The sequence below is a fragment of the Nycticebus coucang genome, chromosome 6 (assembly GCF_027406575.1).
Source record: "Nycticebus coucang isolate mNycCou1 chromosome 6, mNycCou1.pri, whole genome shotgun sequence".
In the NCBI taxonomy this organism is placed as follows: Eukaryota; Metazoa; Chordata; class Mammalia; order Primates; family Lorisidae; genus Nycticebus; species Nycticebus coucang.
In genome coordinates, this window is record NC_069785.1 from 69,902,731 (window position 1) to 69,922,124 (window position 19,394).

Here is a 19,394-nt window from a genome sequence, read left to right on the forward strand (position 1 = left end):
GGAAAAGTTTTAAAAATTGAAGCAGAGGAAATTCAACCCAGTTCTCTTCCATTTCATCAGGCTTACTTTCTCCCAGGAGTCATCTGGAATTGGACACCACAGCTTCATCTTAAAATAATTGGGGTAGGTGCAAGGATGCATTGTCTCTGCTTGCCTAGAGGACCTCACAATGCAGTCAGAGGCAAACGTGCACAAAAACATAAACAAGCTGGCAAGAAGAGGAGACAGAACATGGAATGTTTTGAGGGCCAAGCAGCAACCACCAATATGCTAGTTTTATGCACTGCATGCAAAGACAATTTTGCAATCCTAGTGGCACAGCTGATGGACAATTCCTACCCATAGTTTGCAGGGGAGGAGACGTCTTTGAAATCCATTACCAGCTCTAAATATACTTCTAAAGCAGTGGTTCTCTACAGGAATGTGAATTTTCCTCCAGGGACATATGTCCACATCTGAAGACATTTTGGCTGTTAAAGGAAAGAGAAGCTACTGGCATCTAGTGAACGGAGGCCAACTATACCTCACAGGACAGCCCCATGCAACAAAGCACGACCTGGCCCAAGATGGCAACCGTACTGAAGTTGGGAAACTTAGTACTAAAGCAAAGAAACCTTATGGTAAAATTAACTAAATTCGTGAAACAAAAATTATGGAATGTAAAGTTAGTTTTTTTTCTTTCTCAAAGAGCTAAAACTAGTCATTCCAGCCACAGGCTTCATAACTTCCCACCCCAGATACAAATGTTTTCCATTTATACATGAGAAATCTCTTTGTAAGTGTCTTCTTTATTAATCATAAACATTTTTTTGCAAATTAATCTTAGATGCTTTAAAAAAATCTATAAATGGCAGTTTTATATAAGAAAGAATGCATAAGCCTCAACAGGACAAATATGACATGAAAAAGAGTCATCAGGGGCCAGATCAGGTGAGTAGGGACGGTGTTCCAATAAAGTTATTTGTTTACACACTAAAAACTCCCTCCCAGACAGTGCCATGTGAACTGGTGCACTGATCCAAGAGCCAGGAGTTGTTGGGAAAAAAAGTTCAGGTCATTTTTATCTCTTTCATGCCCCCATTTTAGCACTTCCAAATAGTAAATCTGGTTAATTGTTTGCCCAGTGGGTATAAATTCATAATGGATAATCCCTCTGAAAGCAAAAAAGATTGGCAACATCATTTTGACTCCTGATTTGGATTGACAGAACTTTTGGGTCAAGGAGAATTGGCTGAATTCCATTGTGTACTTTGACACTGTTTCAAAGTCATACGGTATAACTATGCTTTTCATCATGAGTGATAATAAGACCTACAACATGGCCTTGCCTCTCTAAAATGTCTTGGTGACCTTCAACTCCCCCTTGCTTTTGTTCATAGGTGAGCTCCTGTGGGACCATTTTTGCACATATCTTTCTCATGCCAAGATTTTCAGTTAATTTGATAGAGGGACAGTACACAGGAGACCACACCTATGAAGCATATTGCAAGGGTACACGTCAAATCTATCAAGAATAGAATAAATGTCTTAACATAATAATTAAGTAAATGAGGTGAAAGCTATGTTGATTAGTTTGATGTAAGCATTCCAAATTATATAAAAAAAAAAAATCAACACATTGTACCCCACAAATGCATAAATATAGTCATGATCTATGTGTATATGACTTAATAAAAGGAAAAAAAACTCACATATTCAAAGGCAAAAAAAAAATTTCAGTTAAGATTTACCCAATTGTTTGTCTATTGATGTTTACTTGGGCTCCTATATTTTTCACAGTCAGCCAATGATTCTGACACACAAGTTGACACATTTTTGCAATGTTTTTGTCAGTTCTACTCATTACTGGCTACCTTAACCTCTCTTCATAAGTGACACCTTCTCTCCCCTCAGAAAAAATGTTTAATCCATTTGTACACTGCCATTTTCTTCACGGCATTATCTCCCTCTTGGATTAACATGTCCCTGATTTCACTTCCACTCTTGCCAAGTTTAGCAAGAAATTTAATGTTTGTTCATTGCTCTAATCCAAGCTCCCACATTCTCGCAGAAAGCATACAAAACATGCAACAACAATGAACACCATTCAGCAAGACCCTGCCACACATTGATACAAACACAGCTGTGAGACACAATATACCAAGGTGATGAAACTTTACCAAGCCGTTTGTACAGTGCTGCCAACACAACTGCAGGGTGCCAAGTTTAGGAACTTAATTATCAGACCTCATATATCAATAAGGAACTTGTAATAAAGAACTCATTCATTAATAAGAAGACAAAAAAAAAAAAGAAATTTAAAAGTAGACAAAAAGATTGGGATAGACATTTAACCAAAGACATAATAAATGGACTATATGCACAAGAATGTATTCTAAACATCATTAGTCATTAAGGAAATGCAAATCAAAACTACAACAAGATACTACTTTATACCAACTAGAATGGCCATAATCAAAAATATAGACAATAACAAGTGTGGTCAAAGATGCGGAGAAACTGGAACCCTCCTACATTGCAGATAGGAACGTAAATGGTGTAGCCACTTTGGAAAATGGTTTGGCGGTTTCTTAAAATACTAAACACAAACTTACCACATGACCCAGCAGTTTTACTCCTCGTCATCTACCCAAGAAAAATGAAAACATGTTCACATGAAAACTTGTACAAGAATGTTTGTAACAGCCTTATTCACAATACCCAAAAGGTTTCTGGGAACAACTCTATATCCATTAACTAATGAATGAATAAATAAAATGTGGCACATCCATGCAATGAAATACAAACCACGGGTTACAATACCAATGAACTCAAAAACATTATGCTAAGTGAAAGAAGCTAGACAAAAGACCACCTATTATATAATTCCAGTTATAGAAAATGTCCAGAAAAGGAAAATCTATGAAGACAGAAAGTACACCAGTAGCTGTCCAGAGTACGGTGGGAATGAGACATGACTACAAATAGGCACAAGGTTCCTTCTGGGATGACAGAAATGTTCTAAAATCAGACTGTAATGATAATTGCACAAACCTATGAACACATTAAAAATCACTTAATATACATTTAAAATAGGTAGATTTTATAGTATTTAAATCAGACCCCCAAAAAGGTGCTAAAAAAATCATGGAAGCTGGGAGATAATGCCCTATTTTACTGAAGAGGTCAGTGACCGAGGCATATAATGGTCTTAGGTGAGTGGTTCTCAACCTGTGGGTCCTGACCCACAGGAACTGTACTAAAGAGCCGTGGCATTAGGAAGGTTGAGAACCCCTGTCTTAGGTACTTAGAACAATGGATGGCACTTGATAAATATTTGTGGAATGAAGTTAATGTGTTGAAAGTCAGACAACTAAGGAGACGGTAACACTTAGTGTTCAACACACAATTTCCTTCCCACAAAAAAATTCTGCACAACCCTAAAAGAATTCAGACAGAATGGCAACTGTTATATCAGCATCACAGTGCTGTTTATTTCCAAATGATCACACATTTTCCTGCTCTGAGCAGCCTGATTTTTATCTAAGTATGGTGATACTTTTCTCTACTTCTATGTAGAACCAGCTGTCAGGTAGGTCTGTATGGAAAATTAAACACTAAATAGGTTGTTACCGAATCTAAAACTTCATAAAGATTCCAAGAGTTTCACAACTGTCCTGGCCCGTCTTAACCTATGCCAATCTTCCTTCCTGAATAAGGTTATTATTAGAGATGTATTTGTGGTACTGATGTGTGCTGGGTCCAATGTTATATCGAGGTTATCATTCTTACTAGACAAATTTAAAGTTTCATACTTTAGCCTTATAAAAAGTGATTTTATACCAGATTTCATTATTTACTGAGTGTTATTATTTGTTGAGGAATTATACAGGACAAAAAGCAACAAGTTGTTTAAATGAAGTGACCACTGCATACTTCCCAGCTGTTTTATCTTTTGTCACACAAAAACAAGCAGTTAGATGGTCCAGAAATAAAGGTTTGAGTCTAGACATGCTCAAAGTCTTCCAGGATGATACAATACTGTCTGTATCTTACGTGGCTTTGTGTAACATGGGCTGATATATAATACTGCTCCACTGGTATTTCTCCTCCTATCTTCATCCCCTCCTCTATTTATGGGTATGCCATTTAATGAAAAGATAGCACCTTATAATCATTTCACTCAAACAATAGATTAAATATTAGTCTAAAATTTCACACAAAAAGTCAAATTCTCCGTGGACACAGGGGCTCAAGCTTATAATCCCAGCACTTTGAGAGGCGAAGTTGGGAGGATCATTTGAGGCCAACAGTTCAGACCAGCCTGAGCCAACACAGCAAGACATCCTCCAGTCTCTGCCATCTCTACTTTAAAAAAGCCAAATTCCGTATTCCACAACTAGGGAAACAAACTGGATGCTAACAGAGGCATTCTCCTAAGGCTCCAACTACCATGGCAGAATAAAGTCAGCGTAAACTTATTTTGAAAGCCATAAATGTTCTCATTATAGTAGTAAAATCATCTATTGTACTTTCTCCTATCTCTCCCTTCACTTTGAATACATATAGTTCTGGTTGTCAAGAAGCTGATCATATTTTATATGTATAGAAGAGCGAGGACTGAATCTTGGCTTCCCAACTTTTATGAACTGAACAACTTTGGGAAACCATCGCTTCTCTAACTTTAACTTCACACACACACACACACACACACACACACAGGAACATAATGTGGACATGTTTCTTAACTCTCTTTGGGTCTAGAGAGAATATCAACCTCTATTTAAGCTTCCCCTCTCTCCTTAGATTGATGACTTAATATCCGTCTTTTAATAAATGTAAAAATCTTAAGTCTTCTTCCTATGTTAATTGAAAATTTTTATTATTTTATTTATTTATTTATTTTTTATTAAATCATAGCTGTGTACATTGATATGATCATGGGGCATCATTCGAAAAATTTTAAATATATTAAGTATAATAGCTAAACACAAATTGGTTCCTCTATCCCCATCACCAGTTGAAATCACCACTTTAGTCTGACCACCTAACTGAATGAATCACTTTGTGATAACAACTCTAGATCCTTGTGGTAGATCCTGCTGGCCCAAAGCTCCATCCTTTAAAGAAAATAAAGACTGGGAAATATAAAATCCAATCAAAGGCAGAGCCCTCCTACCACAACAAAATAAGCAACTTTGCCTAAGCAAAAATTATTACTTATTCCAAGAGTAGACCAAAAGGCTCCACTCAGAATACCTCAAGCAGAAAAATGCAAAACTGATGACAGACACGTGTAGCACTACTTTGTTACAAAGCAGTACTATAGCTTCTACCTTTGAAATAAGAATGTTTTCCTTAGTAAACTACTTTAAGGTCTTTTGTAAGTTTAGAAGTCTGATAGACCTAGAAACCAACTCCCAGTCTTTTTTTTTTTGCAGTTTTTGGCGGGGGCCAGGTTTGAACCCGCCACCTCCAGTATATGGGGCTGGCACCCTACTCCTTGAGCCACAGGTGCCACCCCCCAACTCCCAGTCTTGCAGAAGAATGCCTGTTTTCCAAAGAAGCATGCCAGAAATGATGGCTTGCTTTGCCGTGTAATTCTCCAATGTCTAGTTTACATTGTATAATTGAACTTTTTGGTTTTGCAATTTCAGAAACCTGAGGACCAGAGGATTATTTCTATGGGTAAATGCATCTGAATTCCAAACACGGAATGTTAAATTTTCTACTCCACAAGTCAAGTGTCTAACTGCAACATTAAAATGAGGTTTGATTCTTAAGTTTTCAAAAACTAAACATAGAAAAAATCAAGAGTGCCAGAGTCAAGTTAAGACACACTATATAATCCTAAATAAAAACAAGTAATTAACACAGTAACACAGAATTTTACATCTAGAAGGGATGTTAGAGATATCTGAAACAACCCTGTATTTTTAATGTTAATACTGCATAGTAGGAGTGACTTATATAAATGTCCCTTCGTTGAGCTCTCTCAGTTGAGAAAATAAAAATCTAGACATTGGTAAAGACAATAAGGCATGCACAAAGCTCTTTTTAATATATATTTAATATTACGTAGATTAAATAATGCTTTAACTTAGGTCTTCTGGCAACAATTATTTTCCCCTCTCCATTTAAAATTAAGACTTCTACATCCCAAAAGGCAACGTGAGCACATTTTAAAACCTTTAAGAGATTAATCTTCTCTTCATTTCTTACACCAATGCTACCACCTTAAATTTAAATAGTTAACTGCTAAAGAATCCCAACATTTCATTCATACATTCATTCTCATGCACGTAAATCCTGAATTTGAACACAAGCTCTAGCACTTACTACCAAAGCACTAGTTTCTTCATCTGTAAAATAGAGGCAATTTGCCTTCACAGGGATATAAGAACTAAATTAAATGATGTGAAAACACGTTTGGGCAGAGTACTGATACACATATAAATGCTTATTGTGACCATAAGCTCTCCAAATTCCTACATTCCACTAAAGGAAAGAACTTTGCCCCAGATAATCTGGATGTTTGTTCAGATGTAGAAACTGAATGGGACTACAGTTGCTGAGTTGACATCAGGGGCATCCAACTCCAGCCCACTGGCCGCATGCAGATTATGTGAGAATTTTTTTATTTATCTGTGGTGGCAGATGTTAAGAATATTATGCACGGACCTTTTTTTTGCTCATCAGCTTTTGTTAGTGTTTGTGTATTTAATGTGTGGCCCATGACAACTCTTCTTTCAATATGTGGCAGAGAAGAAAAAAGGCTGAACATTCCTGCAACCAAACAAGTCTCAAGGGACTTTTCTATCTAAAGTTCCTTCTAGGGAAGGGGGGAGTAAGGTGTTTAAACTTACATATCTACATTTTAATATTTTAAAAGGGGAGCACAAACTTTTACTACATTTCTCTCCAGGGCAGGAATAGTACCTTAATCATCATTTTAGCTTGCAGTAACTAGAATAGAGACCAGCTCTGTTTTGTTTTTGTTTTATTTTGTTTTTTTGAGACAGAGTCTCACTCAATTGCCCTGGGTAGAGTGCCATGGTGTCATCCAGCTCAGAGCAATCTCAAATTCTTGGGCTTAAGAGAACTTCTTGCCTAAGCGTCCTACAGGTGCCCGCCACAATGCACAGCTAATTTTTCTGTTTTTATTAGACACAGGGTTTTGCTCTTGCTCAGGCTGGTCTTGAACTCCTGAGCTCAAGCAATATACCTGCCTTGGCCTCTCAGAGTGCTAACATTATAGGTGTGAGCCTGTAATTAGCATTATTGGAGGTAAAATTGTCTTTGAAAGGACTCTCATATATCACTAATGGAATCCAAATGTATAAGTCTTTTGGAATGTTAAATACACCAAGAATTTTTAAGAATCTTTAGCAAATTGTGGTATATTCCCTACATGGATAGAGGATAGAAACAAATTTTTGATAAATATCGGGATCAAACATAATATATTAGGACATAATAACAGGATAAAAATTATATATGCAATAATTTCTTTCTTAAAAATTATGCATTGGGAAAAAAGGGTGGAAGGATATGCATAGAAATGTTAGCAGTATTTGTGTTTGGGTCATGAAATTATCATGCCTGACATCATTTTTTCTCCATATGCTAAATTTTACTTAATGAGTATGCACTAGTTTTACACCAAAACAATTTTTGAAAAGGAAGGAAGGAAATGGGAAGGAATACTGCTTAGAGGTAAGGAAATGGCATGGTTAGATCAATTAGTTATCATTTAGCAAGTGGTGTAATTAAACTTTTATCCTTGCAAGGAACTTTCTAAGTTATCACAAATGATAAATCATAGGATATTTGTGCTTTAGGGACACCTTGCCTAATCCTGTCATTTCACAGGTGTAGAAAAGAAATTATAATTGTATAATCACAGTTTACAAAGTGCTTTCAAAATGTCTTGTCATTTGTCTTGTCATCTGTCCTTCAGACAATCCTGTGCGATAGGTTCATATGCCTCACTTTAAGGATCAGGAAACTGGGCTAGAGAGATTGTAATAATAATGCCTATCATTTCTCAAATGTTTACTATGTGCCAGCTTCTGAGTTAGGCACAATCCTGTGAAAATAATCCCCATTTTACAGACGGAAAAGCTTAAGGGCAGAGGTTAAGGGACTTGCCCATGATCATACAACTAAAAGTCACTGCTATGATTCTAAGCCACACATTTAAAATAGAAGTCCTGAATTATATATGTATAATTTAACTTCACAGGGCCCTTGAATGGTATAGTTGTTCTATGACCCAGTCTCTTGTTCTTTTACTATATTGGACTCGTTGTCTAGGGTTTTTTTCTTAAGACTTACTTAGTTTGACAGCCACTATGAAGATCCAGAAACAAAAACACTAGGCCCAGTAATACCCAAACTAGTGTGGCACAACGCCCACACCTCACCAGAAAGGGAAGTTCATGAATAACTGCAGAGTGGAGGGGACAAGGCTAACAAGTTTTATACACAGCAGGGGGTAGCCAAGAATTCAGAGGAAACATACTCTCTACCTCAGCAGCAGGAATGTCAAGAAAAAAAATCATAACATCAACGATTCCAGCACCTTACACTCGCCTAACTCTGCACTCGCTGAGATGAACCAGAGAACTTGCAGGTTCATCTCCAGGGATAAGCTGTGAGCCGAGGTGGGCAGGGCTCAGCGTCACTTTACCTAGGAAGCCTAAAGGAATGCAGAGGTAGACCGGTGGGCAAGCAGAAACGCCAACTAGTCTAAGAGCTGGAGCAGACACCAGGGGAGACTGGGCACTGCGATGGAGTGAAGAGCCCGGTGCCCGAGGCAGGGACAAGGCCTAGAGAAAGACCGCGGTCCTGGAGCTGTCTCCCGCCGGGGCTCAGGGGCTTTGGAGGTCGGCCCCGGCGCCTCGCTACTCACGTTGGACCAGCCGGTCTCCGGTGAAGGTAGAGGAGCAGCTGGTGACCAGCGCACAGGGAACACCCGCAGCCATAGCGGCCCCCGCGAGCCGGTTCCGTCAGGGAGCCGCTTCCGCCTTGGGCTGCACCACGGCCGCCGGCGCGAGGGGGAGACGCGCCGGGAAGGGCTGTTCTCCGAATGGCCCGGCCGCCGAGCCCGCTTTCACCCTCCCTTCCGCTCCCAGCGTGGAACAGGCCACGCCGAGCGTGGCGTTGCCATGGGGACCAGAGCCCCAGCGGAAGGATTAAGTAGCTGGAGGCAGCGCCTCCGCCGGGAGGTAGCCTTTCCCGGCCCTCGCCATGACCGAGGAGACTGAGAGCTACGATCCTGTTGGCTCCATCTTAATCCAGGTGGGAAACAGGTCTCCCCGGCCCTGCTCAGCCTCTGCACTCCCAAGAGAGGCCCAGAGCCCGGACTGACTCGGGTCCCCCCACTTGGGGCGCTGTCCCCAGACTGCCTCCAACACTCGAAGGGCTCCCCAAAGCGCCCGCTCCGACCTCCCCATGGGCCTGACACTGCACATTGCGCACCAGAAGCACAACCATTCTGCCACTGACAAAACTCTTAAAATTGTTCACGTCAGAATACTGAGGCACCATTTTAAAATGTTACATTCTAAAAAATTTGAACCCATGACGTCGAGAAGTGGAGGAGAGACAAAACAGACACACTGAGAAGTGATAAGAAATGTGGGGGGAAATTGAAATATGTGAACTTCATTTTCTTATGCACCCCAATTTTTGGATCTACATGTCCCTTGCTTGGGAACAAACACACAGGAAAATATTTTAAAGGTAATTTGGATTGCAAATCAAGTTAACGTTTTGCATATGGAAACATGACGAATTTTGAAACTCAGAGAAATAGCTTTCTAACCTGAGAGGGAAAAACTAAGGAAGTCTTGACTTCTTCAGTATAACTCAGTTTGTAACAGTTATATTCAGATTTTTCCAAAATCTTTAGGGTACTTTGTTTTTTCACATTTACAAATGATAGCTCTAAGACAGGTGTTCTCAACCCACAGGAACTGTATTAAAGGGCTGCCGCATTAAGAAGGTTGAGAACCCCTGCTCTAAGATGTTTCCACATGTACCATCACTTTTAACTTTTACATATAGCCCCGTCTGACTAAGGCTTGAGGTAACTTGCGTAAGGTCATTCTATCAGTGCTTTTACTGAGTGGTTCTGAAGTAGAACTCACTCTTCAAAGGCATCACACTTTTCTTTCTACAGAATTTTTTTTTTTTTTATTGTTTGGGATTCATTGAGTGTACAAAGAATTAGGTTACACTGATTGCATTTGTCAAGTAAAGTCCATCTTATACTGTGTCCCGCCCCCAACAGATGTACCATACACCTTGACCTCCATCCCTCTCCCGCTTTTCCTCTCCCAGCTACCTCATTCCCCTACCCACCCCTTGCATTAGATCATCTACTGCCTTCATATTAGAATTGAGTACATTGGATTCTTGCTTCTCCATTCTTGTGATGCTTTAATAAGATTGTGTTCCAACTCCATCCAGGGTAACACAAAAGATGGAAAGTCTCCATCTTTTTTAAGGGTGTGTCAGAATTTTGATCGCTTACCTCCTATCTGGGAGAGAATTCCCTAAATTCACATTTTCCCAAATATAAGCTCCTAAACTCATCAATTTCATAGGCTTCCCCTTTATGAATCACGTTCAAATTTTATCTTTTGTCATCCTCTCTCTTACCCTCATCCTGCAATGTGTTTAGCCAAAATGCAAAGTCTGAGCCAATAATCCCCACTGCCCCTCACTTCAATACCAGCTGCAAGTTCAGGAGTCCCTAAAACCATCTTCACTTCAGACCAGCTTACTACAAATTTAGGGGCCCCATGACTATTCACTAGAGTGACTCAAAACACAGGAAATGTGTTTTATGCTTACAGTTATGATTTTATTATAGGGAAAGGATACAAATTGAAATTGATCGAGGGAGGAGATACATAGGAAGGGTCCAAGAGAGGTCAAACACTGATCCCTGTGGAGTCATACTTCTCCCAGTCACAATATATGAAAATATTCATGGAGTATTGCCAACTGGAGAAGCTTTTGGTATCCAGAGTTTTTATTGGGATTCAATCTCACACTGCCCTTATGGCTGACCTTTAGTCTTCAGCCCCTCCTGGAGGTCACACTTAATGCCTTTAATTTTCCACTCAGCCAGAGTTCTGAACTAAATACAGCATGGATCAAAGACCCCCTCATAAATCATGTTAAAATGTCTGGGGGCTTCTATCAGGCAGAACATTTCGGGGGCCTAGATATCACTTCCCCAAAGCCAAGGGCAAAGTCCAGCCTCTCTTTGGGTAAGGTTAATTCTTCCTTTGCACATACCCACACTTCATTTATAGACTCCAAATAAAAATTGCAACAGTAGTGAAGACTCCTACCTAGAAACAATCAATTCTTCCTCACAGTTTATCTCATGTTGACTATAGGAGCAATTAAGTTTCTCTTTATTTTCCTCTATTTTTCCAGACCTGGAACATCTTTGAAAAAAAAACTAGAACCTGGAGAGAATTCTTAGGCTCAATTTCACGCTTCTCCTTGAGTTAATTCTGTTTCCAAAGTCTGCTTCCCTGTGGTTTGGAATAGTGCAGGATAGTATATTAAAACCAGAAGCCTCTTCACTTCAGTGTGGGATCCAGAGGTAGCTACTTGGTCATCCTAGGATACAACATTACAGTAATAAATAGCTGTTGACATTGGATTATAAAATAGGACAGAAGAGCTAAGACTAGTTATATCCATGTTGATCAGTGTACTCGTTTGAAAGGGTTACCACAGAAGTGCTGAGTGAAGGGCTGTGTAGAGAAGAGACTACATGTTAACCTAATTAGTGAGGCTGATCTCTGTATACTATAAAATTCTCCTCTCTATGTATAGAATATGTATAATAAGGGAGTGTTGGAAGGCTTTCCCTGAGTGGGTTCTGAGTATTTGTGAACACATAGCTTCACCACTCTGAGACAAGCCAACATGAATTCTACTTATACTTGGGGCTGTGGTTTATTTCCCTCAAACAGGCTATCAATAATTACTACATATAGGGGAAAGAGCACTTGATTGGAAGTCAGAATACTGAGATCTGACCTTGGCTTTGACATCCTCACAAGTGGGTTAATCACTTAACCTCTCTGGGCTAATCACTTAACCTCTCTGGGCCTTAATTTCCTCTTCTGTAGAATATATATTTTGGATTACATCCACTTCTCACTCTAAATTGACCTAATTTCCTGAAAGCAACATAATTTTTCTTTGCTATAGAAGTATGCCTCCTTTACTGTTAGCCTAGTCTCTAGGCTAGTGTTTTTCAAACTATTTTTTTTATCTCACAGCACACTTGTACCTATAGTTAAACCTCCATGGCACATTTAAATTATGATGATCAAAACAAAAAGAGTAAAAAGAAAGAACATACTTACTGTGCTTTGAACTTCTTTCGAAAATAATTTAATTAATAACCTTTAAAAATTTTTGAGGCACACCTAAGATCTTCTCATGGCACACCAGTGTACCACAGCACACCAGTTGAAAATCACTGCCCTGTGCAATCAAATTGTTTCTGGCAAATGAACGAGTTTGTCTCTGTGTGTAATTTGACTTTAAAGCAGAGGTACTTCAAATCTCCATTTGCTTTACTGTAATATGCCATATTAGGTCTGTATTTCAATCAAATACATAAAGCAGCTCTTTAGGCCAGAGGTTCTTAAGTGTAGTCCCAGAACCAGCATCATTAGCACCACCTAGGAACTTGCAAAAAATGGACATTCACAGGCTCCACTCCAGCCTTACCGAATCAGAAACTCTGGGGATGAATAGTTCTACATTCCTTGTGTGCAAAGAAAGTCTCCCCTTGTCCTGTTTTGCTCTTCTATATATTTAAATCCTGCCTTTTTCACTGAATTTTTACCAACCATTAGCTTTGTATATTTACAAATATACATTTGTATATTTATACATATTAAGCATGTACTAGTTAATGGTTAAGCTTAAAGGCTCTAGAGTCAGCCTACCTGGATTTGAATAGTTCCACCAATTAACCAGTTGCCCCATTAAGCCTCAGATTTCCTCAAGTATAAAATGAATATAATAATATTAATTCCCCCATAGGTGTCTTTTTAGGATTAAAATGTAGGATGAAACAGAAAGTGTAACAGTAAATGTTAGTTATTATTGGACTTGGTCTGGTTTCTTGCCATTTGGTGTTATTTACATTTCTGTCTCTGTAAGTTTAGGCTGCTCCTTGTTCTAAGTTCCTGGAAGAAAAAGAAAAAATATTGTTAACTTATCTTTATATTTAGGACTACTTCATTCTCAAATGGAACTTTGTGAGTTTTGTTATTTGGCAGACAAGCCATATCTTGTTTCTTTGTTAGTTACAAACTGTTTTTTTGGATACCCCATTATACCCAGTGAGAAGGGACACTCAGGAAGGGGCTACAAGGGGTGTAGGAGGAAAGTCTGACCTGCTAAACCAGAAAGTCTGGAGGGCTCATAAGAATGTGGGTATAATGTAACCTAGATAACCAAAGACCAATAGAGACAACCAGTGACCAATGGAAAAGGGCAATACTGCCTGGAGGCACAGAGAGGCCAATGAAAGACTTGCAGCCAATTTCAAACAGAGGGTGTCTCCATCTCTCTCACCTTCTCTCTATCATGGGAGGAACCCACTTCCAACTCTCTTTGGAATTGCTCTAAACCTTCTCTTTGTTCTTCCTAAATAAAATTTCTCTTTGTTACATTGAAACTTGTGCAAGTTACTTTGCTCTCTATTTGCACTGCCTGTGCTGCTCCATTATTATTTCAAGTTCCCATTCATTTACAGTTTCAATTGCTGCTCCATTATTATTTCCAGTTCCCATTCATTTGCAATTTGAATCACCACCCTCTCGGTTGAACTTTCTAGCTCAGCCAAGTAATGAAACCAGGTCAACGGTTCTAGGAACTGGGGCTCCTGACCCCCAACACCCAACACAGTACTGGGTTCATAGATCCTGATCAACTGGATGATGATCTGTTCATTAATTCGGTCTCCAATAATTCATGGTTTGTTCAAAAATGTAAGAAGCTGGCCTAACTTGTAGCATTATTTAGAAAATATCTTTTTTCATGGATGTTACAAATTAATAAATGAAAGTAGTATTTTTAGAAAATGCCTAAGCTACTTAAGAGAAAATATTTACAAATACTCAGTGCTTTGATTATAAACTCTTTTTGTAATTTTATATGAAAACATTAAATGTTTGGCTTTTCCAGGATAGTCTCATTCTGGCTATTATGTCCCCTTGTCAGATCATCTATCAAAGTCCATGCTTTCATTTTGGTTCAGGAAATACAATGACCATCTCCACATGTAATTCTACTAGGCAGCATTGTCTTAACTACTTCTTTTTCTTTCAAATCTATAATTTAGACTTTTTACAATTTCAGCTAGATCTTTCCTCAACTAATCTGAATAGTGAGTTTTACTACACTGATAATAATCAGCATGATAATTAAACTAATAGCCAACATTCATTGAAAGCCAGACACTGAGCTTTGGATTATCTCATTAAGTCCTAACAACAGCTCTATTAGGTAGATATCATTTTGAGCCCCAGATTACAGAAGGCACTAAAGTACAAATAGGTAAAGTAACTTGCCCAATGTGATATATCCAATATTTGTTGATCTTTTTTTTTTTTTTTTGAGACGGAGTCTGACCCTCAGTAGAGTGTCATGGTGTCATAGCTCATAGCAACCTCCAACTCTTGGGCTCAAGTGATCCTCTTGCCTCAGCCTCCCAGGTAGCTGGGACCACAGGCAACCACCACAATGCGTGGCTATTTTTAGAGACAGGGTCTCTCTCTTGCTCAGTCTTGTCTCCCATTCTGAGCTCAGGCAATCTACCCGCCTTGACCTCCCAGAGTGCTAGGATTACAGTGTGAGCCACTGCACCTGGCTGTTTGTTTGCTCTTTAAATAGGCTATGACATGCCTGTGACGTAATCTTGAAGAAACGTGGTAGTGACCCTGAGATGTTTCTTATAGGTTTTTTCTGTTTCTGTATTTTTATTAGTAACTCTTAAAAGTTTTGTTCTTATGATTCATTAATAATATGGTACCTTTTGAACATATCTTTCTAAATGCTTATTTTACCTATTAAACATTTGTTTGTGCAAAAAGAATTACCTGGTCTTGCAATCAAAATCAACATTTTAATTAGTTTTGTAAATCATGTTTCAATAATCCAACAGTTGTATGTTAGCAACAACCTTGGCGGCTTGGCGCCCATAGCACAGTGATTATGGCACTAGCTACATGCCTGGGCCAGCTAAGCACAATGATAACTGCAACAAGAAAATAGCCGGGCATTATGGCAGGTGCCTGTAGTCCCAGCTATTTGGGAGGCTGAAGCAAGAGAATCATTTAAGCCCAAGAGTTTGATATTGCCGTGAGTGTGATGCCACAGCATTCTACTGAGGGCAACATAGTGAGACTCTTGTCTCAGAAAAACAAACAAACAAAAAAAACCCTTGGCATATTAGAACTAAATGGAAGTTTGATAGCGTCACTGTCTTTCTTATTAATTCCCCTGTCTAATTTGCCAGGTACCTACAATATAAAAATGAATGAGGTGAAAGATAACTTGAAATGATGAGAATGACTCAGCCGAACTCTCTGAAGACAATGGAATTTTATATTGTTTCTGACAATATTGAGTCTGGTTTCATGGCTCTTTTACCCTCTACAGCAAATCTTTGCTGCAGCTCTGTCCTAAACTAACAAAATAATAATCTTTTTCCAACTAGAAAATTTGTGGAAAGTGATGTTTGATGATCACAGAGGTGATTGGTGACATGTAAAATTTCAATATGGTAGACTGGATCTATTTGAGGAAAGAACAGAGATTTAGAACTTAAGTCTCTTTTACTAGGTAAGTCTAGTGTAAAATTTCCTACAGGACTTATCTCCATTACATTTAAACAAGTGGTTATTAAGAGAGAAGGAGAAAATACCTTGTACGAAAAGGAAAAGCTCTTGAGAAAGATTAGAGAACAATTCAATTCAGTGAACATTTACTGACTATCACAGTGTAAGGAGTTTCACGATTCAAGAAAGGAGAATTAACATTTGTTTAGTGCTTTCCTGTGTGGCTAGCACTTTACATATTTTTATTTATTTTTTTCTTGCCTCTGTTCTAAAGTAATTGCTATCTCCATTTTACAGATAAGAATACTAAGCCTTGTGGGTGGTGCCTGTGGCTCAAAGGAGTAGGGCACAGGCCCCATATGCCAGAGGTTGTGGGTTCAAATCCAGTCCCGGCCAAAAACTGCAAAAAAAAAAAAAAAAAAAAAAAAAGAATACTAAGCCTTTAAAAGTCTAAGTAACTTTCCCAAGTTTAGTAGTAAAAGAAGAAGCAGGATTCCAGTTCATACCTGTTGGCACCGAAGTCTATATTAATTTACTTTCAAACATATTACCTCATTTTCCTTCAAGAATTCTAAGAAGTAGGGTACTTATTCCTTTTTTTTTTTTTATTGAGACAGAAACTCAAGCTGTCGCCCTGTGTAGACTGCTAGTGGAGTCATAGCTCATAGCAACCTTCAACTCTTAGGCTCAAGCAATCCTCTTCCCTCAGTTTTTCTATTTTTAGTAGAAACTGAGTCTCGCTTTTTGCTCAAGCTGGTCTCGAACTCATGAGCTCAATCTATCCACCTGCCTGAACCTCCCAGAGTGCTAGGATTACAGGCATGAGCCACCACACCTGGCCTATTCTTTTTTTTTTCTTGGTGAGGAAGTTAAAGGTTCAGAAAATTTGGATGATGTACGTGGAGATCACATTACTAGTAAGTGCTAGAGCTAGGAGTTATGATCAGTGCCTTTTATTGAGTTCTTGCTATGTACCAAACCTATTACAGATTATCGCACAACTCTGTGAATAAGTATTGTTGCCCATTCAAGGCAGATGGAAAAAAAACAAACCTTTCATACCCTAATGAGTGATCCAGAGCAGTTTTTACTTCCTCTAGCAGTTCAAAGACATAATTATAGAAAGATACATGGAGGTATAAATGCTAGAAGAAGGAAAGTCAAAAAAAAATAAAGAAGAGGGAAAGTCAGTTCATTCAAAGGAGGATCCAAAAAATAATAGGCCTCAAAAGGGCCTTGCCCTTGAACTGGCTCTTTATGCTTAGTTGATAAATCAGCTTGCAATAGTAATTTGGACAAAACAATCAGAAGTAGTACATCTTCATCTTAATCCCTACAATCAAGGAGTAGGTGGATTCATATTTCAATCTGTGAGCCCCAGAGGCTTTACATGACAGTTTGTACAGATTACAAATGATCAGATGTGTCTGCCAGACTGTGATGCCTATCAGTGAAAAGATGCAAATTCTGATCTTTTGAATACTTGGCTCTGGGAGAACAATCGAGAGTAATCAATAACATAGGTTAAATCAATGTATGAGTCCGGTTATACTAACAGAGAAAAAGGTAACCATTTCAAAATGCCTTTAGCAACCCAGTCTGCAGATTGTTATTGGTGTGACTATTGCTGAAGCAGGTGTTGGGTTCATAAATCTGCATAACAAAATGTTTTTCTGGTGGCAGCAGCCCATACAATAATTGGTACCATCTGTATTTATCTGAAGTTTGGTTTCTAATATGAATGCAGAGAATCTTGTGCTTTCTAATTTCATAACGCTCATTTTATTCTGAGGGTGCCTGATATTGGAGAGATGTTCATCATTTTCAAGGAAAATGTTAAAGTAATAACACATGTTACTTTTTCTTCAGGAGTTATTTCTCACTACTTGAAACAAAATCAAGGCCACAACACCGACAGAACTGATTGTTGAGAGCAGTAAGTGGGGAAGATGCAGCTAGGATAGAAAACCAGCAGGTCCTGGCAACACATTTATAATACTCTTTTGAAAGACAGTGCTTCTACTGGAATTTTGCTGGAAGTTTTCTGTTCTCTTTTTTCTTAACCAGTTTGTATAAATTGGAGTCTGACACACACTTCTTATGATCTCCAGCTCACCCGTTTTATCACCTGAGAAAGCAAAAGCCTTTGAGTTGCAGTTTTATCTTAAATCTATTACTAATAGGAGGGAAATAAAAGCCCAGAAATTGTGTGGGAGAGCACAGTGTGTCACAATCTGAAGGACACGATGGAACATTCTAAATAATGAACACCTTAAAAACATGGAAGTGGTCCTTTTCAATACATGCCATAAAATTAACTTTATGGCTTTTGCAATTTAAGCATATTATAAACTTATAAGAGAAATAATTGCTATAAGTGGACCATGCCTGTATTCTTTCAATGTTTTGCATTTTTTATATTTACAGGTCCAAGATGATCTTTATCAATTAAAGGAAAAATTAACAGAATTCTCACCTGAAGAAAAAGGAGACACACTAAACATTCAGAATCTTGAAACAGCAATCAAAAGGACTGAAATAGGGTTAAAAGTAAGTAGAGCTTTAGATATTAAATAACATCCTAGAAGCCTGTAGAAGGAAAGAATTGTTGCACAACTCTGTGTAATTCTTTAACAGAGTTGGATTTATTTTAGGGCAGTTATCAGTATTCTTTTGTTTCTTTAAAATGATAATGATAATTATAAACTGATCGATTTGTCATGTTTCACAAATAATTTAAGTGATTAAATATAATATTGTGCAGTGACAACTCCCAAAATGTGGTTTTTGTTTTTTTGTTTTGTTTTGTTTTGTTTTGTTTGAGACAGAGTCTCACTGTGTTGCCCTCAGTAGAGTGCTGTGGCATCACAGCTCACAGCAACCTCAAACTCTTGGGCTTAATCGATTATCTTGTCTCAGCCTCCCAAGTAGCTGGGACTACAGGTGCCTGCCACAACACCAGGCTATTTTTTTGTTATAGTTGTCATTGTTGTTTAGCAGGCCCCGGGCCAGGTTTGAACATGCCAGCTTTGGTGTATGTGGCTGGCGCCTTAACCCCTGAACTACAGGCACCAAGGCCCAAAATGTGTTTTGATAAAAATAACTTAGAGCTTAAAATATAATTACTATCAATCCAACAATATGTCCAACCAAAAAATAATTCATACCAATTATAATGCAGACTTACTGGGATTTACTAGGATTCTAAAAAGTAAGAGTTGACTTTTCCCTAAGAGCTTCATTATTTTGAGTTACTCATTTTTGTAATATTGTTATCCAGTGGATAAAACTAAAGAAATGTACCAGTTTTGGAACAGAGAAATAAAATGGGTAGGAATTTCATCATTATAAACAGAGCTAAAGGCAAGGGTGGCCAGGATAATATTCCTTTATGAAATAAGGATGTGTTAGCTAATGAGATTCATTTTCCAAATAAAGTCCATTTCCATCTTCTTGACATCTTATTTTCAATGTCTCTATTTTTGCTTCAGACTTTCACTCTGCTGTGTTTGCAGCTTT

The 19,394-nt window shown here is 38.4% G+C and overlaps 2 protein-coding genes across 4 annotated transcripts in view; one reads left to right on the forward strand and one right to left on the reverse strand.

The window, feature by feature from the left end:
• Positions 1-9,049, reverse strand: part of AAGAB (alpha and gamma adaptin binding protein) — a 42,007-nt gene extending 32,958 nt beyond the window's left edge. Inside the window, exon 1 of the mRNA XM_053596182.1 lies at positions 8,894-9,049. Within this exon, the coding sequence (XP_053452157.1) occupies positions 8,894-8,966 (73 nt within the window). The 5' untranslated portion in view covers positions 8,967-9,049. The remainder of the gene's footprint in view (positions 1-8,893) is intronic.
• A 70-nt stretch (positions 9,050-9,119) lies between these two features.
• IQCH (IQ motif containing H) overlaps positions 9,120-19,394 on the forward strand; it is a 296,182-nt gene continuing 285,907 nt past the window's right edge. For 2 of the 3 annotated variants that reach the window (XM_053596183.1, XM_053596184.1), the window contains exons 1-2: positions 9,186-9,282; positions 18,303-18,425. In XM_053596183.1, the coding sequence (XP_053452158.1) occupies positions 9,232-9,282; positions 18,303-18,425 (174 nt within the window). In that variant the 5' untranslated portion in view covers positions 9,186-9,231. Of the gene's footprint in view, positions 9,283-18,302; positions 18,426-19,394 lie in introns of all 3 variants that reach the window. The other variant, XM_053596185.1, reaches the window with a different exon arrangement.